This window comes from Balaenoptera acutorostrata, chromosome 10 (genome assembly GCF_949987535.1).
Source record: "Balaenoptera acutorostrata chromosome 10, mBalAcu1.1, whole genome shotgun sequence".
Classification (NCBI taxonomy): Eukaryota; Metazoa; Chordata; class Mammalia; order Artiodactyla; family Balaenopteridae; genus Balaenoptera; species Balaenoptera acutorostrata.
Genome location: NC_080073.1, coordinates 63026690 through 63052358, shown reverse-complemented (window position 1 = coordinate 63052358; position 25669 = coordinate 63026690). Strand labels below are relative to the sequence as shown.

At 38.4% G+C, this 25669-nt stretch overlaps 1 protein-coding gene across 1 annotated transcript in view; it reads right to left on the bottom strand.

Moving 5' to 3' along the window:
• LOC103018155 (dystonin) overlaps positions 1–25669 on the bottom strand; it is a 489012-nt gene that overhangs the window by 234496 nt on the left and 228847 nt on the right. The window contains 3 exon segments of the mRNA XM_057554087.1: positions 2056–2148; positions 3837–3914; positions 6181–6270. Coding sequence (XP_057410070.1) covers positions 2056–2148; positions 3837–3914; positions 6181–6270 — 261 coding nt within the window.

Here is a 25669-nt window from a genome sequence, read left to right as displayed (position 1 = left end):
CCTCTATCACTGGCCTCCACTCGGAGGGCACCACCTCAGCCTCTCAGCTTATACCCCTGACTATGGCCTGTGATCATTTCTGTTTATTTTACTGGAGCCCACAGAATGGTTAGGTCACTTGCTCGATGCCTTCACGGCCACAGATAAAAGAGCCAACAATGACACTCAGCTCTCCCTCCCTCCAGAGCCTGGGTGTGCCCCACAGGGGTTCCCACTCTGACCTTCAAAATCCAGACTCAGCCTGTATCACCAGCGGTCAGTAACGATGGGATTGGTTCCATCCAACAGGCCTCTAACCTCCCTATATGGGGCTCTTGCATTTTCAACCCTATAAGTTCTGGATCTCTGAGAAAGCTGCTGAGAAACACCATGTGAAATCTGCTTTTTTGGCCAGTTCTAGCTAGACTTCACCTGTGCTGGTAACAAGGTCTGGGGTCTGGCTCCAAATCCCTGCCTTGGGTAAGTACTCACTACCCCAGGTCCCCTAAAGATGAGGTCCTCTAGTAATGAGGGTCCTGCTTCCACTTCCAGATACTGGATCTCCCAGCCATCAATAGCTCAGCTGAGTGGACATTCACCTGTATTAGCTGCCCTGTCGTCTGGCAGGCTGACACCTGGTTACCTGGTCTCCTGGGACCTGGGTCTCCTCCTCCAAATTCCTACTGCTGCAACTCTGTTGCCTGTCCAGGTCCTGGAACCTACAAGACTCTACTTCCTATACCTGTCCATCCCTGCCAGATTTATCCTGTTCCCAAATGAGCCCTGACTACATTATTTTCCACCATTCTCCTGCAAACCCTGTATCCCAGTCAAATTTTTTAAAGATTAGAAATAAGTCTTCTTCCTCCCAAAATTTGGTCCAAAACCCCAGCTCCTTTCTGAAGTTGGCAAGTTCTCTCTTCCTCCTGCAAGGTCCACCCACACAGCCATCAATCAGTAAGACCCGCTGTGTGCCCACTACAGACCAGACTCTGCGTGCTGCACACACATGGTCACACAAGGGATTGACAAACCCAAAGCCAGTTCCAAAACTAGGACTCACCTTAAATCAAATGAAGATGATTTTTTTTTAATGCATCATTTTATAAAAACCAAAGATCAAGATCAGCCTTTAACTGGCACTGGTAATTAGATAATAATTCATAGTTAAGACATTTGTCTTTACTCTCCTTAAACCTAGTTTGAGAAAGTGCAGCTCTACAGGAAATATGGATGGTTCTAGTTCAAGAGATGTCTTTATGAGAACGATACTGCCACCTAGTGTCTATAAAACTAGGAGAAAACAGCTGGCAGAGTTGAGAAACTGTAATATCAATGAAACCCATTCTAAATAAGGATTGAATCATAAAATTTTATGTATCTAAATCAGGTAATGCTGGCCAATAAACAAAGAAATGTGGTTACATTCAAAAAAAGGGAATCTCTGTCTTTGAACACTGAGATTACAAGTATTTTAAGCTTTCAACAACATGAAATGGGGTGCCAAGTTCATAAGCAGCATGTTACTGAGAGGAGCAATACAAATATATTGTTTAAGAAACAAAGCCTAAACATCATATGATATCACTTATATGTGGAATCTAAAAAAAAAATGATACAAATGAACTTATTTAAAAACAACAACAGACTCACAGACTTAGAAAACAAACTTTTGGTTACCAAAGGGGAAGGTGGGGGGAGGGATACATTAGGAGGTTGGGATTAACATATTCACACTACTATATATAAAACAGATAAACAACAAGGACCTACTGTACAGCACAGGGAACTCTACTCAAAATTCTGTAATAATCTATATGAGAAAAGAATCTGAAAAAGAATGGATATATGTATATGTATAACTGAATCACTTTGCTGTACACCCGAAACGAACATAACATTGTAAATCAACCATACTCCAATACAAAATTTAAAATTAAGTTTAAAAAGAAAGAAAGAAAGCCTGAAATTTATCTTCCTCCTTTGGATGTTAATATGTAATTCACCCTTCATATGAACCACTTGAAAACGAGCAATGAGGCTAAAAGAAATGACAGTTAAGAAAATCAGGCTTACCTGAAAGTGCAAAATTATTGTCCATATTAATCCCAAAGTCAATTTCGGATTTCCATCTGTTATGTCGTCATTTCTAATGTTCACTAATTTCACCTGTTTTGTATGTGAAGAAGAGATAAAACAAAATATTTTTCAAACCAGCACATGAGTTATTTTTACCTACATAAAAGTGATTCTAAATTACAGATACAAAAAAAAGCCTGAATAATTTAAATACCAGTAATCCTTAAATTACTGTTTTACCCCCATCCCCACTCATTTTAGATTGCAAATTATAGAGGAAATACAAAGGAAAGAAATCAATATTATTTTGGTTTTGTCTTCTACAGCAAATATTAAAAGTACACTTGTCAAAACAAAAACAAAATTCAAGCGAGAAGTCCTAAATACTTAAGACTTTTAAATTAGAAATAATTTTGTCTTTTGAAAATAAGCGTTATTTTACAATTAAGTAGGAAACTATTCTGAACCATCAAATAATTTTAACAACTTTCTTACACTTTGGTCATAAAGAGTGTTTAAAAAAAAAAAACTAGCGTTATTATTCTATTTGTCTACCATAGATTGCTACCAAGATAAGTAACTATATAACTCACTGGACATTTGGAAGACTGTTCAAAACTTTAAAAATAATACAATAATCAGACTTAAAGCTTATCAACTGTCCAATTATGCATTCAGGTAAATAAATGTAAGGATGATATTTAACATTTACTTCCTGGTAAAAGAATTAAATATCTATCATGAATTCAAGACAATGATACCTAACATTTTACTTCCTGGACAAATCACTGCCAAAAATATTTCGACAAGGAGACATAATTAACCATTAATCCTTCTGTAAACTTCCACTAGAATTAAGAATAGTAAGGCAAATACCAATAACATTTAAAATATAAGCACTGGGTATTTGCTAGAATTTAATAACTAAAAGCACTTTGATGCTCATAATAAACTAAATGAAGGACTAATAACAGATAGTGTTTCCTGCTCCTCCTTGCCCTCTCTTCTCTTCTTCCTACTCCACTAAAAAGCGAAATTGTTGCCACCTCGGATTTCTCACTGTTTTCAGTAACTTTCAATTATCCTGAGTTTCTTTGTCTCCTCCTTTTTCTACTAATGAAAATTACCAGTTATTTGCCTTATATCACTATAATACACAATGCTACCAAATCAAGATCAAATCCAATACGTTGTTCATTCTTTTCCACCGTTTCTTCTGAAACCTCAAGCCAGTCCGGTATTGTTGTCAGAACTGTTTTATTTTTAACTACTTCTAAATTATCCAGTTGTATCTACTTATAAAAAATAAACTATTGTTTCCTCACAACTATGTATTAAAAATACATATGCAAAGTTTTAAAAAAGTATTATGTAAACTATCTTTTATAAAAATAAGGTAATTTTAATAAAAAATGAAGTATTGTCTCCCCGCTACTAAGAACTGTTCATAGACATTCTTAACATTCTGTTGCTACTAAAATGTCATTAAATTCCTAGGCAAAAGCATTCCAGTTCCAACAGAAGGAAAATCAGTAGCTCCTATTCAGATGGAAATGTAGCCACTTATGATTCCTCTGGGCTTATTACACCTACTATTAACCTCCTTTTCTTTGGAACAAATGTTTAAAAACATTTTAAAACATCTGTCTCATGAAAGCACAAGTTTAATGATTATAATTCACAGTCAACTTTAACCTTTTCATTCCCTGACATGGTCCTATGCATATTTATTCAGTCACGTATGTTTATATGATTACAGTCTTTGAAAAACATCATACCTGGCGTCTTTTCAAATAGTCAAGTGCAATTTGTACATTCTGTAGTCTGTGAAAACGCATCCGACCTTTCTCTCTGGGCTAAGAACAGAAAAATGCTGGGTATAAAAAACACTGTATTTTCTGATACCACTGATCATGCTAAATACACGTATGCTAAATACACTATATAAATATACTGTACGCTCATCTTAATATGTCAAAACAGTATTTACTGCTTGGGTAGATCCATTAAATTTTTTAATGATATTTTTAATTTTTTGCATTATCTGAGATTGAATTTAAACTTGGGATTTTTCTGAGTATTTTTTATTTTAAACAGATCCTTTATTCCAAATATTTAAGCAAAAGAAAAAGAGAAAATACCACGGAACATATACACTTTTCATATTCACTATCTTATAATTCTAGCCTACAGTTATTTAGCTACAGGTGCACAAAAAGAATTAAATACCATTCCCCATTTTGCCTTCTCAATAAACTTTAAATCAAGAGGGTTTTTATAATTATATATGTATGGCATGTTAATGAAAATGAGGTAAAGTAGCATGCAGTTAGTATAAAAATCACCAAGAAGGAGAAAGACAGTGGAGGTTTACTTAGCCATGATAGAGGAAGAGAGAAAAGCAATTATGGCCATGTAATATATTTCCTCTTTATTTTATTTTCATTTTGCACAAAATCGGTTGGACTCAATAACAGTTTTACACTGCTTGGGGATGGACATGATGATTTGCTGTCTCAGGAAAACTGATAAACTGTTAACTCTTTTCCTTGATGCCATTTCCCTTAAGAAACGTCACAAGTTAGCAGAAGGAAAACATAAGGAAACAGACCTGAGAAAATGTTCAACAAAAATACAAAAATACAAAGAATGGAGCTGAAATTTACCACATAAAATCTTCCAAAGGGAAAAAAAGAAAAAAGAAAACTGACAGCTGAGCTGCTCAAACATGAATAGGTTGCTGAAGCCAAAGGCAGCAGAATTAAAACAGACAGCAGACCACAGAATGGGAAATTAAGTTCCATATAACAGGAGAAATGATGGTGATGAATTCCCCACTGGATCCACAAAAGCACAAATTCCAATAAAATCAGGGGGCTCTAGGGACATGATGACAAAAGAAGCGCATCTGTCTTGCAAAGGTAGGCTGAGTCAGTTGAGTGTCACCGGGATTAAACAGCTCTGTGAGCTCTGTCAGGATTCTAGCATTTTAAATATTCCCCCCCAAATAAAACGAGACATATAAAGTAGGTAAAGAATGTCCCTCAAATACCTACTGCCAGTAGGAATGATTTAAAGCATAATCTTAAATATTAAATAAATGTCCGTAAATTCCTTCAAATAAAACAAAAGACAGTTGTGTTGGAAATATTAATTTCAGAAGTGGAATAGATTTGCATTAAAATCAGTGGGCTGGTTGTAAGATTTCCATACTTATACAAAAGGTATATAAATTTCTTTAGCTCAAATGCCATCCTGTAATTTAAGCACATATGTTCAAATAGCATGCAGTGCACAGAAATACAGAAATAAATTTAAAGAGAAAATATGTTCTTTGTCCAAGTTGTTGGTACACACACATCCATCTCCCTGTGGGTTTTGGTCCTTTCTATAGTTTTCTAAAAAGGAGCCCAAACCCGTGGGTTACTCTATCGTGTTAGCGCTCACCACATGTAAGGCTAGGTTAGTGGAGTTACGGGGGCCGACACCTACCCCCTTATCCTCATCCTCCACATCCTCATGCTGTTCATATTCGCATGCTTCTGTGGCACTCACCAATCGTAAGGTCTTCAAAAAATCTCGTTCCCTTGGCTAATGAATATAACAGACAGAAGATAGGACAGCAAAGACACAAGACAGACCAGAAATGAAAAGAAGAGCATGAACAGAACTTAATGAAGGAGACCAGGTAACCAAGAAGGGGGAGAAATGTTCACAAAAAAGGAGATGACACCTGTGGAGGGGGTTAGACCATCTGTCAGAAAGTGATGCTTATTTGCTTGCTATTTGTGAGTCTTTTTATAGGGGGTTATATTATGCATCCGACTTCTGATAAGAAAAAAAAAAAAAAACCCAAAGGTAAAAAAGAACAGAAGTAGTATTTTAATTATAGAATTGATTATATAAGCAAGGTCATCAAAGTACTTCCATCTCCCAAATGCACATCATTTGAAGTCTGAAAATGCTTCATAATCTAACCAGAACTCTTTTTCCAGGCAGAATTCACAGCAGCTCAAAAGACGAATGCTGCAAACCTCTGAACAGTCTGTGCTGAAAACATACTAGTCATATGCAAAAAGGATTACATGTTCTTCAAAATAAATAACAAAATTTAAAACTTACCAAGGTGTCTCCTGAAAGAACCTCTAAAAGAGAGATCAAATTGTGTCCGTCCCTCAAGTCTTCATAGAGATCATTCACATGTTTTCGAACCTACACAGAAAAAAGCAATTTAAAATTTTTGGTCCTAGAACCCAGATCATCCTTAAGACTCAAACAAGAAAGGGGACAAGAAGAAAACATTCCTTCATGTACATGTGTTCATTCATGTAGTGTTTTTAAAAATATTAGTATTCTCTCACTACTTAAAATATAAAATATAAAAACTAAAAAAAGTAAATTTCAGATTAACAATTCATACAAGTGAAACTGTTAAATTTTTAACACAACAGAATAAATAAAAATCTGGACAACTACATGGAGTTACAATTTCCAAAATACAGGCAATGCCCTGACCTGAATCATGATTCCTGATACAGCAACCAAAGCCACCTCAGCAAGAGGGGTGAGTTTTTATCCCCCGGTTGGTCTTCCTAATCTCTGGGCCACAAAATCCAGGATGCCAGAGGCACACACTCCACACTTTAAAAATCCACAGATGCAGGCTGGGGAAAGGGTACATGAGACTCTGTATACTATTTTTGAAAATTCCTGTGAGTCTATGATAATTTCAAAATAAAAGGTTTTTAAAAATTCATATATGTGAGGTCATAAGACCTCTGTCCAAAATTCTTCTGCACGGCATAAATCTTCCTGTGGTGGAGAGTTTTCTTTCTTTCTTTTTTTTTTTTTTTGATACCTTCTTTTTTAATATTTTACTTTACATTGAAGTAATTTGATTTACAATGTTGGGTTAGTTCAGGTGTACAGCAAAGTGATTTAGTTATACATATACATATACCTATTCTTTTTCAGATTCTTTTCCCATATAGGTTATTACAGAGTATTGAGCAGAGTTCCCTGTAATATGCAGTAGGTCCTTGTTGATTATCTATTTTATATATAGTAGTGTATATATCTTAATCCCAATCTCCTAATTTATCCCTCTCAGTGGAGGGTTTTCATAACCACATTTACACTAGCTGCAAGTTAACAGGCCTCGTTTAAGTTTCTGATTTTAGAGCTCAAACCACCAAAGATTTCCCCCAAACTCTGCTAGTTAGCCACACAGGGACACTTCCTGTGAATGAATGCTTGGCCCACTGTAAGGTGTCTGCCAGACAGACAAGGACAGAGCAGGCTGTGAGAATGGCTGTCCCACAGTGGGCTGGTTCATTTCCACGTTCTCACCTTTGGGGGATTCTGGGCTGCGTTACTTTGCGCTGCTCTCAGGAAAGGAGTCAAGGAAGTGGTCCAGAAAGAGGCAGAGACCAGCATCCCCCTTGCATCACTCGGGCACAGCCCTACATGCTCCCTGTCTGTGCGGTACACTCTGGAGGTTTATACACATGAGTCAAACTCCTTTGCGCTTGCAAAATGTCAAGTGAATATACAGCAGAAAATAATACGGAGATCCAAAGTATAGTCAAAACTCTCTGACTACAGAGCAACCAGCAAGAAAGGGCCTAATGGAAACTAGAAGCAAGCCTTTGATGGGTAAGTCTTCTGGGTCTAAAAAAGCAGCTAAACTTTATTATCTTAACTGACTATCTACATGTTTTGCAGTATGTTTTATTGTCAGAAAATACGTTTGATTAGTGAAGAAAAAACTTCCCTGAAGAGTTTTGTATCAAATTTACCACCTCCCATACAGTATTTTGGGACTTTCTGCCTAAGTCACAGAACCTTTTAATATTCCATTAATTTAATATTCAATTATCCATCTATGCATCATTACTACAAAAAATATAGGCATTAAACTCGGGCCCAACAGCTCTAAGTAATTGCTAATGCCAATAGTACCTATAAAGTGGCAAGGAAAACTGAAACAGTCAAATTACTTTTAACCAAGTGTCCCCATTTTCACAAGCTGACATTTTTATTTTGATTTCCTAATTCCCAAGGAATATCAGCTGACTCTTTGGTGTCACAAGATACAACAGTAATAGAAAGCTCAAAAATACTTCATTTTTCTAAAAACAAGAGCATATCATAACACATTTCAGGCAATCCTTATTTAGAAAATCTATACATATCCAAATAAGTTACAAAGAGATTATTCCTTCCATTAACTATTGGGTTGGCCAAAAAGTTTGTTTGGGTTCTTCCATAAGATGCTACAGAAAAAAATTTTTGGCCAACTCAATATTTACCTTCCATTCAATAAATACCATTAAATGACAATCCCCTGAAGTACTCAATTACATTTCAGAGATGAACCAATTTCCAAGGATCTTTTCAGGAACAAATCTATGACATACATGACACACATGCGTGCAGAAAAGCAACTTTATGAAATAAGTACTAATACTTAATTTTCTACTCACATACTAGAGCACTGTAAGAATTCATGTGGTCTCATTACAAGCCATGAGCTTGAATTTATAAGCCTAAGGGCCTACTTAAAAACAAGACAGAGGATGTCCATAGATGGATGAATGAATAAAGAAGATGTGGTATATAAACAGTGGAATATTACTCAACCAGTAAAATGAAATCTTGCCATTTGCAACAACATGGACCTTGAGGGAATTAGACTAAGTGAAATAAGTCAGACAGAGAAGAACAAATTTCACTTATAAGTGGAATCTAAAAAAACAACAAATGAGCAAACGAAACAAAACAAAAATCATAGATACAGAGAACAGAATGGTGTTTGCCAGAGGGGAAGGGGTATGGGGAGTGGGTGAAACTGGCAAAGGGGATCAAAACATACCAACTTCCAGTTATAAAATAAGTAAGTCATGGGGATGTAATGTACAGCATGGTGTCTATAGTCAATAATATTGTAGCACATACTTGAAAGCTGCCAAGAGAATAAATCCTGAAAGGTAACTTTGTCTGGTGATGGATGGTAACTATAGATTTTTGTGGTGATCATACTGCAATGTATACAAATATCAAATCATGATGATGTACACCTGAACCCAATACAATGTTATCTGTCGATTATACCTCAATTAAAAAAACAAGGCAGAGGAGCTAAGCTTGTGAATTTCATGCACATCACTGCATTTAAATCTATGTACTCCTCTATGTATCTCCAGTGTAACCAGAAAGCAGACTAACTCTAAAAGCCTGAGCAGGAACATGAGAGATCACATTTATATAAACAACATTATGCAGCTCCTGACCCTTGGCCAGCTGCTGAATCCCTCAAAACAGACAACTCCATAGTGCAGGTCTGACATCTTCAGAAGGTACAGTAGGATACAAGTGCACGGTCAGGATGGGGTCCCGCAGGGCAGTAACCAACACACAGAGCTGAGTATGCCATGCGCTCTGGTCCCCTTTACCCACTGAGGCCTGCCTGAGTCACACTTCAATCCACATGCACTTCCTCTGTCTTTCTCACTTCAGGACAGTTAAAGATGGGGTGTAATTAATAGCCAAGACATGGAAACAACCTATACGTCCATCGACAAATGAACAGATAAAGAAGATGCGGTACATATATACAATAGAATATTACTCAGCCATAAAAAAAGAACAAAATAATGCCATTTGTAGCAACATGGATGCAACTAGAGATTGTCATACTGAGTGAAGTAAGTCAGAAAGACAACAACAAACACCATATGCTATCACTTATATGTGGAATCTAAAAGAGGATACAAATGAACCTATCTAATGAAACAGAAACAGAATCACGGACATAGAGAACAGACTAGTGGTTGCCAAGAGGGAGAGGGTTGGTGGGGGGATGGACTGGGAGTTTGGGATTAGCAGATGTAAGCTTTTATATATAGGATGGATAAACAAGAAGGTCCTACTGTATAGCACAGGGAACTATATTCAATATCCTATGATAAATCATAATGGAAAAAATATAAAAAAAGAATTATTTATATGTATAACCAAATCACTTTGATACACAGCAGTAATTAACACATTATAATCAACTATACTTCAATAAAAGAAAAAAAAAGATGGGTATGATTCTGAACACATATTTCACAGGAAAGCAATTTCACAACTTGCCAGATTGAACCAAACCATCTACATCAGGGAAACTTTCCACAGCAAGGTGTCCTTTTCCACCATCATATTTATGCAACAATAAAGAAAAATTAAATTAGGCATGTTTACAGAAGAAGAAGATTATGCCAAGTAAAACCACGTTAGGAAAAGAGAAAACATGTTATAAAGGGGAAAAAAATTAGGATTTTAGCCATGTTTCTGCCATAGGTCTTATGAACTAGTACCAACGGCCCAAACTCTCTGAACCTCAACTTTCTCACTTGCAAAATAAGTTTGAAAACAGAAGGCCTCAAGTTCAAACCAGAGAACAAAAATTCTGTGATCTGAAAATAAAATTGTTTTAAAAAAATCAATGTGTCAACTTAAAAGAGAAAATATGTAAAATGGAAAGCTACTCTTAAGACTTCTGGCTTAATTTCTTAAGAATTTTAGAAAAAAATACATAAATAGACTAATATAGCTTCTATAATGCTTGAAAACATCCTGAGTCATTGGTTATCATGGAATATTGCTTGTTTTTCCTGTCTCAGAGGATCATTCTGAGGGTCTAGAGAAATACTGTATATGAAAAACACTACATAAATGTAAGATACCATTATTCTCATCTTTATCACTCCAGTATTAACAAAAATAAACAAAAATATATAAATGATGAGTTATTACTAGGCACCTGACCCTGTTTAAGTGCTTTATAAGTAATGGCTCATTTTCTTCACCACAAAAGAATAGGGTAGAAGAGAATGTTAATTAAAAATTAAATATCAACATTATGGAAAAAAAGAGAAAAATTAACATTATGGGGAAGGAGTGGTAATGGATGAACTGCGTGGAAATAACTGGGGTCGTAGAGAAATATCTGATCATGTGATCAACTGGGGGTGAAAAAAGGAAGGGATTAAATAGTTAAGCTGACACAGAAAAGTCTTTTATTTTGTCCAAAGTCTGAGTCATAGACATTTGGCCTGGTAACTTTCCTTCACAGATGACTGCAAACTGCCAACAGTCTCAACCTTCCGCTTTCACTTTTTAATAAAACATTCTTTCTTCCCATTTTGGATATTCTCTCCCTGTGGGACAAAAAACTGTCTGAATAAACAGTGCTCGAGGAAGTGATGAGCAATGTGAAAGCACTTTGAGACACTCTGTGGTTAAATTATATAACTCGAATTACATAACAGGGATGAAGCATCCTCTTCTATATTTCATACAATACTCCCAGAATTTTGCAGTGCTTTTGAAAACATGTGTACAGCATTGCACCTACAGTTCACCACTAGAGGGCGCTCATCTTTTGCTTAAGAAGAGTTTCCTAAGGAAGGGAAATAAAAGTAGAAGGGGGGTGGGCTGAGATTCCAAACAAGGTCCTGGTGATGACATACTAAATACTTCCGTTTTAATTTTGATAGAGAACAGAGTAGATCATGCCAGGTCTGCATCATCTAAATGGCTTAACTGTTCAAAATACCACTCAAAATTTTTATTTTGTTAACTTGTAATTGTTTGATTTTACGTGGGCTAAATCGAATTCAACTGTGAAGATCAGATCATCATATAGCTGCTTATGTAATGTTCAAGGATACCTTTTTCAAAAGTCTGACTCTGCAGTGGCTGATGTCAATCTAGACAAATTCCACAAAAATTTCACTTCCCATATCTAAACTTACTGCCACAGTGGAGTTGCAGTTCAGTTCAAGTCACCAAATATTTAGTAAGCATCCATCATATGCCAGGGTATCAATTGACTTCTAAGGGTACAAAGTTGAATAATAAGAGCATGCCACCTCTTGAGGCCCACAGGCTAGGATGACAGAAATTTACAGAGGGGTCTGGAGTCTGGGAAGTCCCCCCACAAAGATGGGAGTGTTCCAGGTGGAAGAAAGAACCAGAACAAAGAGCCAGGTGAGGGTGCGTGCAGCTGTAGGGTGAGTTTCAGGGAAGGAAAGCGCCCGTGAACCAAGGAAACGTGAGGTAGGGGATGAGGGTGGAAGGGGGCCGGGGCGTGGAGGGGGCTTGACCTGCCACTTGAACAAGGACAGACCTTCCCTGAGCAAAGCAAAGACAGCCACTGAAGGCTTCCACGCAGAATGAGGACACAGTATCTGACCAATATAAACCTTCTAACTATCTTGAGCAAACCTGAAGCACAGATAAAGCCGCCAAAGGTCCAATCTGTAGGCAAGGATGGAGGAAAGGTACCTCGGTGGGGGGGAAAAGCAAACAGAGGCCACTCCATCAGTGAACCTTGGTAAAATGCATGCCTCCCAACCCAGCAGCAAGGAGCAAAATGCCAGAAAGGACTGCCAGGCCTCTCTTAAAGCAGTCCTACATCTGAAGGACACAGTATTCTGGAAAACAACCCCTATCTTTAGAAAGCCACATAAATAATAAAAGAAGGCTTGTCCCAAGTGAGAGCGCCTCACTGCCTTGGGTGGAGAGAAAGGGGACAGTCAGCTTCAGGGAAAACTATAAGTGAAAATGTTTTTCAATGTAATTTTTTGACTTCAAACAAACACACTCAGGAAAAATAAGCAACCACATTCTCCTGGGAGAGCTCCTTACAAGTCCTACTCTATTAATATGTTACCATATCAATTATTGATAAGTAAATTGATGCTTTAAAAATACACAGAAATGCTTCAAAACAATGTATTCGCTTAGGTGCCTTATCTGAACAGTTATTACAAACTTATTCCAGTACTATTTCTTTAAGAATGGTGAAAAAATAAAACCACAGCTCAGACTCTTCCTAAATTACCATAAATTCTAAATTGGTGCAGGTAAATATAAAAGGGAAATATCCTTATCTGATGTAATAAACAGGTGATCATGCTTTTTCCTAGGCAGTATATTAGGTCAGCATTAAGGTCATACATAATTTATCTCCTTCACTGTTTTTTAACCATAAAATAAAGATATTTGTTATATATCATAGGGTATTAATGAATAAAATAATGAAGAGTTTTAAACAACTCAGTGTTGGCCCTAAGTAGTACAAATAATCTGTCTACTCCATATTGGACCTGATTAGTTCTCGGACAAAGAAGATTCCTCTTTTAAGCTTTCAGGTTGACAATCTACAATCAGTTAAAAAACAAGCAAAAAACAACAAGGCCTTCTCTAGTCTTTCACTACAAGGTAGAACTACAGGTTGTTAAATAAAATAAGAGCATCTTTCTTACTGATAAACACTTAATGATTTGGGGGCATTTTAGTCACGGTTTCACCCAGGTACTTCTTATACTCTCTTCTGTACAGTTTCACCATTGTCGTAGGAATCTTTACAAAAGGCAATTCTGATTTTCAGAAATTTTAAATCAAGAAGCTCTTTTCTGTAACAATTTGTTTGGGGTTTGGTGGCTGGTTCTGGTTTGGTTTGGTCTGATTTGGGTCTACCTTTCCTTCCAGGTCTTCCCTTTAGTCCACAGGAAAACAGACAAAAATCTATTTTTGCATGTGTCTCCCCATTGTCCTGTGGATCTTTTATCACCTGCAGAGCTGTATAGGCCTTGGTGCTGAACACTTATAAATAATGTAATTGAAAGGGAAAAATAAACTCAGAAATCAATTACTCTGCATGTTAATTATTTCATATTAATTATTTTGTATCTGCCCACTGTTTTTGAAGTTAGTTTTCATTAAAGATGTGGTCTAGGGACCTCCCTGGTGGCGCAGTGGTTAAGAATCCGCCTGCCAATGCAGGGTACATGGGTTCCATCCCTGGTACGGGAAGATCCCACATGCCGCGGAGCAACTAAGCCCGTGCGCCACAACTACTGAGCCTGTGCTCTAGAGCCCATGAGCCACAGCTACTGAAGCCAGTGCACCTAGAGCCCATGCTCTGCAACAAGAGAAGCCACTGCAATGAGAAGCCCGTGCACCATAACGAAGAGTAGCCCCCGCTCGCCACAACTAGAGAAAGCCCACGTGCACCAACAAAGGCCCAACACAGCTAAAAATAAATAAATAAATAAATAAATAAATTTATTAAAAAAAAAAAAAAAGATGTGGTCTAAACAACCTCTATACTACAATGTCAAACAAAGGAGCATGGGTTCACAAAGACATCAGCGTCATCCACTCCATGTAGGCTTTAAAAGGTAGGAGGGGGCTTTTTCAGATGAGACTAAAGGATGTTTCTGCCCAAGACTGTCCTGAGGGTCAAATACAGCGATGTTTTAGCAGGAGGATGTGGGCCTCTCCTTTTAAAAGTTTATAAAATATCTTCCTAGCTCATTACTTACATAAACCTTTCTTTAAACTATTTATCATTTCAAGAAATCACAGCAAGTCCTAATCTATCAGAGCAGTTTTCAATGATAACATAAGGAAAAGGAAAGGAACCAATCACTGGCATTTTTATACTCACCTCTTTCCCATTCACCTTCTCACAATTTGGGCAAAAGGAAGAAAAAGCTGGGAAAATGGGAATCAGAATCACTTACTTCTAATGAATAGTTAATAAGCTAGTCAATGAAACTAAATTTTGAAATCAATGTAAATGTGTGACTACAGTGATGTCACAAGACAAATGATGACAGCTCTGCTGAATACTTTTAAACCAGTGATGAACTACATGAGCTCATATGTGCCAAGTCCTAAAAACAGAACTGGACGTAAAATGAGCCTGTTTCACACAGGTAGCCCATAGCTACAGTATCAAAGTCCTGCTCCGTTATCACCAACATTTTAAACAGATTCCACTGTATTGTCAAATTCTAGCTTTTACTGGAAAAGTTTTGAAACAGAATTGTGCATATTTTTCAAGAAAAATCATGTAAAATTATGTTCTTAAACTTTCATTTAAGTTACAGACATGACCAAAATTTACAACTAGTTCAAAAAATGTGTATATCCTCAATAAACCCCCACTTAATGACTCCAACATCCTAAGTTAGGTTCAGATTAATTATTAGAAACTGGAGATGCATTCAGGTAAATATATCCAGTTCCTAGATGAAAATAAAGACAGCTCCTGGAATAGAGAAACATACCAGTCATTGCCCCTTAATGCCAAGTCACTTTAGCAGACTGATTTTCTTCTTAACACCTGTCTATTATCCATTTCAAAGAAGCCTCGACCATGGTTGGCGAGAAGATGGAATAACTTTGGGGGTTGGAGGAGGGGGAGGGAGGCACCGCGGGGCACCCGGGAGTCCAGAGTAAGAGCTCTGAACGCTGAGGAGGGGGCAGGAGGACCCTCGGCAGCTGCTGAGTGGGGAGAGAAGAGTCCAGGAGAGGGACAGAGGGGAGTGACAAAAACTCTGCTTACTGAATACTTTCGAGCTGAATCATCTCCTTGGGGCTTGTTTCAAATGCCCTACAGGCTGTCAATGCCAGACCTGTTCCACAGTAATTCAAGAATGAAGTGGACACTTGCCCCAAAGAGGAACTGTCCTCTTTCCTTTGGGCACCATGTAAAATACCTTTTTCAGGAACCCTCCTACACTGTTGTTGGGAATGTAAATTGGTAACAGCCACTATGGAGGTTCCTTAAAACACTAAAAATAGAGCTACCATATGATCCTGCAATCCCACTCCTGGGCATGTATCCAGAGAAAACCATCATTCGAAAAGATACACGCACCCTAATGTTCATTGAAGCACTATTCACAATAGCCAAGACATGGAAGCAACCTAAATGTCCATCGACGGATGGATAAAGAAGATATGGGGTGTGTGTGTGTTGTGTGTTGTGTGTGTGCGTGTGTATATAAAAGGATGGAATAATGCCACCTGCAGCAACCTAGAGATTATCATACTAAGTAAGCTAGACAGAGAAGGACAAATACCATACAATGTTGCTTATATATGGAATCTAAAAAAATGATACAAATGAACTTATTTACAAAACAGAAAGAGACTCACAGACATAGAAAACAAACTTACTGTTACCAAAGGGGAAAAGGGCGTGGGGGAGGGATAAATTAGGAGGTTGGTATTAACATGTACACACTACTATACATAAAATAGATAGCCAAGGGGTTCCCTGGTGGCGCAGTGGTTGAGAATCTGCCTGCCAATGCAGGGGACACGGGTTCGAGCCCCGCTCTGGGAAGATCCCACATGCCACGAGGCAACTGGGCCCGTGAGCCACAATTACTGAGCCTGCGCATCTGGAGCCTGTGCTCTGCAACAAGAGAGGCCGCGACAGTGAGAGGCCCGCGCACCGCGATGAAGAGTGGTCCCCGCTCGCCGCAACTGGAGAAAGCCCTCGCACAGAAACGAAGACCCAACACAGTCATAAATAAATAAATAAAAGAACGTGAATTTCTTTAAAAAAAAAAAAAAATAGATAGCCAACAAGGTCCTACCGTATAGCACAGGGAACTGTACTCAATATTTTGTAATAACCTATAAGGGAAAAGAATCTGAAAAGGAATATACATATCTACATATATATATATAGATATATATATAAACTGAATCACTGTGCTGTACACCTGAAACTAACATGATATTGTAAATCAACTATACTTCAATTAAAAATTTTTTTTAAAAGAATAAAATACCTTTTACAACATAGCTGTTTATAGCAAAAAGAAGCACAATCACAGGGCACACAGAAAAGCCAAGAACCAACTGAGCCCTCAAGGACTAACTTCATCTCCGTCACGGAGGATGACTAGCCATGTGTGTGCCACTTGCTGGAATGGTTATGAGATGAGTCAGGCTGCAGGCTGGGGAGGAAGCAGGACCCTCGTGCAGGGAGTGGGGCAGGTACTGTGGGTAAGGCGCCAGGGCGGGGGAGCCGGCGAGCAGGGCTGCCTTCTCATCACACCAACACGGGCACTTCCCGTGTCCCTTTCAGAACACTGGGCGAGAGACTTCCAAAGGGGGATGACACAAGTGGTTGCTTCACGTCTTTTGAAGTCTCAAGGAATGGAAAATCTCAGGGGTCTCTCAGGAGCTCATTGTATAGTTCTGAGGCCTTAACAATACCATGATGCTCTCTGATACTTTACATGCAACTAATTCACCCTTCATTAAACATAAGTCCATGTCCTCAAGTCCTTACAAGTAAACAACTGAGAACAACTGGTTGCATCCTCCTCATTAAACCTTTGAAATAACCCGGGATTATGACCAAGACAACTGCCATGGGGAGATGAACATGGAAACTATTTTTAAAGACACCCCCAGACGATGCAATTCCTCTGCCTCTGTTCTCATCCATGCTAATGCCTAAAACCTCTTGTCTGTTAAAATGTTTCCTTAAATCCAGATGAAACTCCAAGGCCCCCAGTACCATGATTTATATTTTCCAAACTAAAACCACTGCTAAACATACCTAGGAAACAGATATGTTTGGACGGAATCATAAATACTGGATTATTCCATTAATTACTTAATGAAAAAAATTTCTGACAAATGTTATATATGCTGTTGTTGAAACAAATCTCTGCTACAGAATTATATATTCTGTGGGAAGATTCAAACTTGCAAAGATGCCATCAATTTCTTCAAAGTGATCACCTCCCAGGGATGGAGTGGGAGGCTGGGGTTAGCAGATGTAAGCTTTTATATATAGAATGGATAAACAACAAGGTCCTACTGTATAGCACAGGGAACTATATTCAATGTCCTATGATAAACCATAATGGAAAAGAATATTAAAAAAAGAAGGTATATATATATATGTATAACTGAATCACTTTGCTGTACAGCAGAAATTAACACAACATTGTAAATCAACTATACTTCAATTTTTAAAAAGTGATCATCTCCTAAATGACATTACAATTTTGCCAAATTTCCAGATGCCAATCTGCTCGACAGAGACTCATGGACCACAAATGCTCAACAGCTACTCCACGCAGGTGTTCACGACCAGAATCACAGGCGATGCCCATGTATATCTCATACTAAAGCCTAAAATCTAAGTGGACACTATTTCCCCTCCAGCCCCTGTTCTGAGCATCCTCTCTTTTAAACAGACACATTTCACCAAGACTAGGCTGGAGCCAGGTACCACCTAGCAAATCAGGGCCACATTTCCAAAGGTGAACCCAGGACACAGCTGTGGGTACACTGCAGGACATGTAGGTCCCAATGCCCTAATGGACAGCTGCATGTCCAGTCCCAAAAGCTAAGAGAATTTGAAAGGAATGTTGGCTGAGTAGTTGAGGTCATATTCTCAAAGCCCCCACTGTCGGTTGTATTTCTCTGCTTGCTTCATGGTTATTCCTCCTACCCAAAATGCTGTTCTGTCCCACTCCTCCTCCGGCTATTGAATCTTACTTTTCCTTCAAGGTCAAGCTCTAATGTTGCCCAAACCATGAAGGCTTCCGTCTTCTGCCCTCCCACATTCCTTGGTTTATACCAAGACACCGATCATCATTTTCCTTAAAGAATAGTTTTACGTATATGATATATACAAGCAGAAGCCCCTTAAAAGGACAGAGCTGTGTCTTAGGGCCTCACTATAAATGCCTCATGCTTTGCACATTACCTTTCACACAGCAGACTGTCAAAGAAGTTTTGTTCAATAAATAAAAGATTAGTCATCTGTACTTTGCCTGTGACCTTAGCCTTGCCCTCGGTTGTGGGCCCCTGAGTGCCTGCCCAGTGATGGGGAAAAAAGAGAAACTCAGGAAATAAAATTATGAACTCCACCACCTACTTCCCAGCAGGGGATTTGTCATTGCCTGCAAGGCCCACCACGGCATCTGTGAGAGTTAGTACCTGGCATCGTGCCCTATCACACAGCTGGAGCTAAATAAATGCTGCTGAAGGACTAACACGCAGAGGGAGACTGCCATTCCTGAACACCAAGTCTTCTAAGTGTTCCCCCTGACCCATCTAAATTGGTCTGATAAATGACCAATGACAGAATGGTGTTCATATAAATCAAATTTCAAGACTTAGTAAAGAATCTTTTAAAAAATGTTTCTGGTAAAAATATATACATCAATGGAACCCAATCCAGAAATAGACTCACACATTTATGGACAACTGGCTTTTGACGAAAGAACAAAGGCAATTCAGTGTTGAATCTTTTCAACAACTGACGCTGGGAAACTAATACCTATGTGCAAAAGGATTCATTTGGACCTTTTCCTCAAAGTGGATCAGAGACCTAAATATAAGAGCTAAAACTATACAACTGTTAGATGAAAAGATACGAGTAAATCTTTGCGACCTTGGCTTAGGCAAAGATATCTTATAAATGACACCAGGGCTTCCCTGGTGGCGCAGTGGTTGAGAATCTGCCTGCCAATGCAAGGGACACAGGTTCCAGCCCTGGTCTGGGAAGATCCCACATGCCATGGAGCAACTGGGCCCGTGAGCCACAACTACTGAGCCTGCGCATCTGGAGCCTGTGCTCCGCAACAAGAGAGGCCGCGATAGTGAGAGGCCCGCGCATCGTGATGAAGAGTGGCCCCCACTTGCCGCAACTAGAGAAAGCCCTCGCACAGAAACGAAGACCCAACACAGCCAAAAATAAATAATAAATAAATAATAAATAAATTAAATGACACCAAAAGCATAAGTGATAAAAGAAAACTCAGTAATAAGAGGGCACATAACCCCCATAACCCAACTAAAAAATAGGCAAAGATCTGAACAGATACTTCACCAAAGATATACAAATGGCCAATAAGCACATGAAAAGAGGCTCGATGTCATTACTTGTTAGAGAAACACGATAGCTAAAATCAAAAAGACAGACAAGAACAAGTATTAGCAAGGATTTAGAGAAACCAGAACCCTCACACATTGCGAGTGGAAATACAAAATGGTGCAACCACTTTGGAAAACAGTTTGGCAGTTTTTTAAACTGTTAACTAGATTTACCAAATGACCCAGCAATTCCACTCCTAGATGAATATCCAAGATAAATGAAAACATGTGTTCATACAAAGACTTGTATGTTTATGTTTATAGCAGCATTGTTCATAATAGCCAAAAAGTGGAAACAACCCAAATGTCAATCTACTGTTAAACAGAAAAACAAAACGTGATATATGCATAGAATGGAATACTGCTTGACAATAAAAAAGAATGAATACCTGCTACCACATGGGCAAACATCGAAAAACAACAGCAAAACAACAACAAAAACCCAATGCTAAGTGGGAGAAGCCAGAGCCAAAAAAACACATATCATAATGATTCTATTTATGTGAAATATCCAGAAAAGGCAAATCTCTTGAGACATCAGTGGTTTCCTAGGGCTGAGGGGAATGGGAAGAACAAAGCAAATGAGTACAGTGTTTCTTTTCGGGGCCACGGAAGTGCTTTAAAATTAGACTGGTGATGATGTCACAACTCTATAAATTTACTAAAAATCATTCAATTTTATACACTTTTAACAAGTGATTTTTATGGTATGTAAAATATATCTCCTAAAAGCTGCTCTTAAAAATATTTAACTCACACTCCCTTTGAGTTATTGAGTGGCAGAAATGTTTGCACATGGGACATGTTTACACTCATCACAATTCAACAGGAATTAATAACAGTGCCCAGAATATAGGACAGGATGTCAGGCTGTTCTAATCTGGAAGTACACACAACAGAAATACATTTAAAAGCATGTATAATTTGTATTTATTGAAAAAAGTTCCAAATATAATCAATTAATATTTAATTAAATAAAAGGACTAATCATAATACTAATAAAGCTGGAAAAGCTGGCAATGTCAACCACTACAAAACCTTTCATCTAAACCAAAAAAGGAGAATCTATCTTAGAAGAGCAAAGAGTAAATGGAATAGTCAAATTTAAAGGGCTACCCAGTGATCTAGTTGGGAAACAGATCTAATTTTGAGGGACAAGGGACACATTTTCTCAGCTTTCCATCAGCTTACTTACTAAACTCTTATTTGAAGTGGGTATATCTTTCATGACTACATCTTGACTCAAAGAGGATTATCACAGAAAGAAAATTTTGCCTAAGAAATAAAGCAATGTACTGAGCTGGCCCTTTCAAATACCATTTTGTTAAGTAAATCAAAGAGGGAAGCACATTCAGCAAAGGAGATGCAAAAAAATTAATAAACAAAAACCTAACTAAATAGAGTCAGGACACCAGCAGGGGGAGCGCTCAAGCCCTGTGATGACAGCAGAGCCCAACAGGAAAAAGGCTTATCTTCCTTGCTGGCGAAGGCTCAGCCAATGAAAAGCCACGGACTCTTTGTTAATTACAGCCCTCCCACCTTCCTTTCCACTCTATAAGAGCAGCTCCCTCCCTTGCCATGTGGGGACTTGGACGTGGCTCCCCAAGGCTGCAGACCCTGAACTGCAATTGTCTGCAGATCTTGAATAAACCATCTCTGCTGGAGAAATATCTGGCAGTCTAATTTGTTTCAGGTCAATGCAGCTATGGTATAAAACTACATTCACAGAACCATAGCTGGCCTTACATGTAGGAAAAGAAAGCCATCTTCACAAATGGATTTGGAGGAAAGTGAATACACACAAAACCTTACCCTAAATATATACAAAACCTCACCCGGAGATAGAGCTCCACAAATATTTTCTGTGACTAGCCAGACGTTAAATATTTTTGGCTTTAAGGGTCACGTGGTACAATAATACATAAACGAATGGCTCTGGCTGGGTTCAGTATAATTATTTATGGACAATGAATTTTGAATTTCATATAATTTTCATGTGTCCCCAAATAATATTCCTCTTTTGATTTGTTTTCAATTCTTTAAAAATGTAAAAATAATTCTTAGCTCATGGGCTGTACCAAAGGACAGATTGTGGCCTGGTTTGGCCCTCAGGCCATATTTGCAGACCTCTCCCACCAGAACTACCACCAAGATATTTGAAACACAAATACCCTTAAGAATAGCAACACATTAGTCATTATCAGGCCATTCCTGCAAAGGAGATGAATTATCCAATTGCCTTCCCTTCCCATAGCAAATTCAGAATGGAAAAGACTAAGATTTACAAAATAACATTATCTTGCTCTTTTCTGAAAATAAAAGCAATACTTGTTCTTTGTAGAAAAACTGGAAAATGGTTAAGACTAAAGGAGTTATCCTTTGACAAAGGAGAAAAAATCCGTAAAGGTCGCAAAGGTAAGTAAACAGGTAAACAGGTCAACATGTACTAAGGTAGGGAGGTGGAAGGTCACAGATAACATAACGTAAAAGGAGTTGACCCACGGAGTAGATAACTTTGGCCCAAGCTCTTGTTGTACAGCTGTGATTACCGGGTAGACTTTCCTTCAACTCATTTTCTGCCTTCAACTCAAGAGTCTTAACAATTTCAAAAGTAAAAACTCAAACAGAACATGCTAGAAAAGAAAGGTATGACATAAAAATCCTATCATATAAAAATGAAATAAAGGAGATGGAAGTATTGACTGACAGAAAAGTTTTAAGAAAGGGACAAAATAATTTCTTCACATATTTAAGAGCTGACCTATGTGTTTTATACCATACTGAGGGGCTGTCCCAAGATAAGAGGGTGAGAGTTATAATAGGAAAATTCTGGGCAATGAAAGACATAGCTCAGCTACAACTCAAGTAGACCAAAAGTGTAAGTTATCTATAAATTAGAAAACCAATGACCCATAAGAAAGGCTGTGAGAAAACATTCCTGCAATGACAACCAAATTAACTAGATCCTGTCCAAATCTGGGATTCGAATTAACACAAAATTAATTAAACTTGCTTAAAAGCAGTCATTTCCAAAACTCTCCTGCAGGATTTCTCAAAGGGATGTTAATAGATATTCTTTGATAAAAAGAATCCCTGACCAAGTGAATTTGTGAAACACTGGATTTAACAGGGTTCTTTACCACAGAAGTTCAGTCTTTAATATGCTAATATGTACCGTAAATCTCTTCAATCTGGGAAGGCTGCTTTCCAAACCCTTGGCAAAGGAAACCTTTTTATCCCCACAAGGCATCTCACAACACTGGTGTCCCTGGGAACCTGATTTGAAAAATGCTGCTCTTTGCAAAAAAAAAAAAAAAAAATGTTTTTATTTGATCTTGTCAACTCTGGAAAATTAATTTTTAAATCCAGCAAGAAAAGTCTTAATCAGAAATTAATTTACAAGACAAAAGTTTGGAATTTAACAACCAAGAAGAAACATTAAAACTGCTCTTTTATAAACTCACAGGTGTAGAGAACAAACTAGTGGTTACCAGTGGGGAGAGGGAAGGGGAGAAGGCAAGATAGGGGTAGGGGATTAAGAGGTACAAACTGTTATGTAGAAAATAAATAAGCTACAAGGATATACTGTACAACACAGGGAACACAGCCAATATTTTATGATAACTATAAATGGAGTATAACCTTTAAAAATTGTGAATCACTATTTTGTACATCTATAACTTACATAACATTGTACATCAATTATACCTTGACTTTTAAAAACTGTTCTGTTATATACAATGCTCAGTAACATCAAAGTGTCTGCAAATACGGCTTCTTAAGTTTTTTAAGCTTATGTATAATAAGAGTTAGATGTTTAAAACATTTGGGAACAATTACATATTGTGAGATTCAAAAAAGGATAACCCTGAAACTCATTCACTTGGACAACAGATCTACAGGAAACATTTCTACTTTTAGAAACTGTCAGGGTACCTATATTATATCTTTTTGGTATAACTGTACTTAAATCTAAGAAATGGAATTTTTACACTATTCTTTTTTTTTTTTTTGGAAATGTCTCTGTCTATCTATTTATTTATTTATTTATTTATTTATTTATTTATTTATTTATTTATTTTTGGCTGTGCTGGGTCTTCGGTTCGTGCGAGGGCTTTCTCCAGTTGCGGCAAGCGGGGGCCACTCTTCATCGCGGTGCAGGGACCGCTCTTCATCGCGGTGCGCGGGCCTTTCTCTATCGCGGCCCCTCCCGTCGCGGGGCACAGGCTCCAGACGCGCAGGCTCAGCAATTGTGGCTCACGGGCCCAGCTGCTCCGTGGCATGTGGGATCTTCCCAGACCAGGGCCCGAACCCGTGTCCCCTGCATTAGCAGGCAGATTCTCAACCACTGCGCCACCAGGGAAGCCCCACTATTCTTTAAGAATTTATTAAGTAGTACTGTTTTTTGGAGATTTTAAAGCACTGCTCTGTGGATTATTTTATCCGGGCTGAACTCAACCAGGGATGTGACAGCACACAAATAATCCAGTGGGCTGCCAACACTCACAGCATCTCACCTCAACTGCCATACCCACAGGAAGGAAAAAGGTGTTAGCATGGGCCTCGGCCAGACCATGAAAGACACACTCCCTTATTTAGAGTTCACTGTCTAACTGGCATCCAACACCGTAATAGAAAAAAAAAACACTACCTCTGTACATACTAGCCGTCTTCTCTTGTCAATATATAGGCAATAATATGACTCAAACCCATAAAAACACAAACATCAGGACCACCACTGCCACTGTTATGGAAGAGAGGAGTACAAACCTGAAGCTCTTTGATGATCTTAAACGTCTCCAAAGAGGGCACTATTCTCTGTTTTACAGATGAGACAACAGAAACTTCGAAAGGTTCAAAGTTAATTTTATACACACACACACACACACACATACATACACACACACACACATACATGTATAACCGAATCGCTGTGCTGTATACCTGAAACTTACACGATATTGTAAATCAACTATACTTCAATTTAAATTTTTTAAATAAAAATTAAAAATAAAAAGAGGGAGAGGTTTTTATAAATCCAAAAAAAAAAAAAAAAAATGGTTCAGGGTCACACATCTCTAGCATGTGAGCCCAAGCAGCTCAGTCCAGGGCCCCGTGCTTTCAACCACCACACCGCACCACCTCCTCTGGGCTCCACAGCACAGTGAGGGAAGATGCTGCAACAAGTAGGACTAGCTTAGAAAAACTACCCATCAGGACAGACTCCAGGCATGACTAGCTTATTTCTATGCTGCCTTCCTACCCGCCCTGCCCCCAGGTGTCTTTTTTTTCCTCCAGCCTGTCTGAGATTCCACCAGAGACATATTTATGCACTGCAGTGAATCTGGTGCCCATCAGTCTTTTCCATCAGGGCTTCCCCCAGACCCTCACAGAGACCAGCTGCCCTGGGAGTCCAGGATGGAACGTGGAGAGTCAGGAGGACACACTCACGCACTGGGCCCCTGGGGAAACGGCGGGGGGAGTGTAAGAAATGAACAGAGAAACGGAGCAATGTTTGAAACCTACACCTCTGTGGGAGTGGGGGGGCCACTGTAGTGTGTTACGGCTCCTTGATCTCAGGACTTAATTAAGCTCTTAACATCCGTAAATCAGGACAAGCACTAGATTGCATCGAGGGCAGCCCTGTACCCTAGTTCAACCACATGGGGAAATGGAGTTCTCTAAAAATGACTGACATATGTGAAGGACTGTGTAAACCTATAGTATCAAAAAACGATCTGATCACGAATGCCACGGTGTCCCTAAAGTTTATTTGAAAACTAGTAGTATATTTCCGTGAGAGTTTTTTTTAAATCACAAACAAGAGTACTTGAACAATTTTGATAAGAAA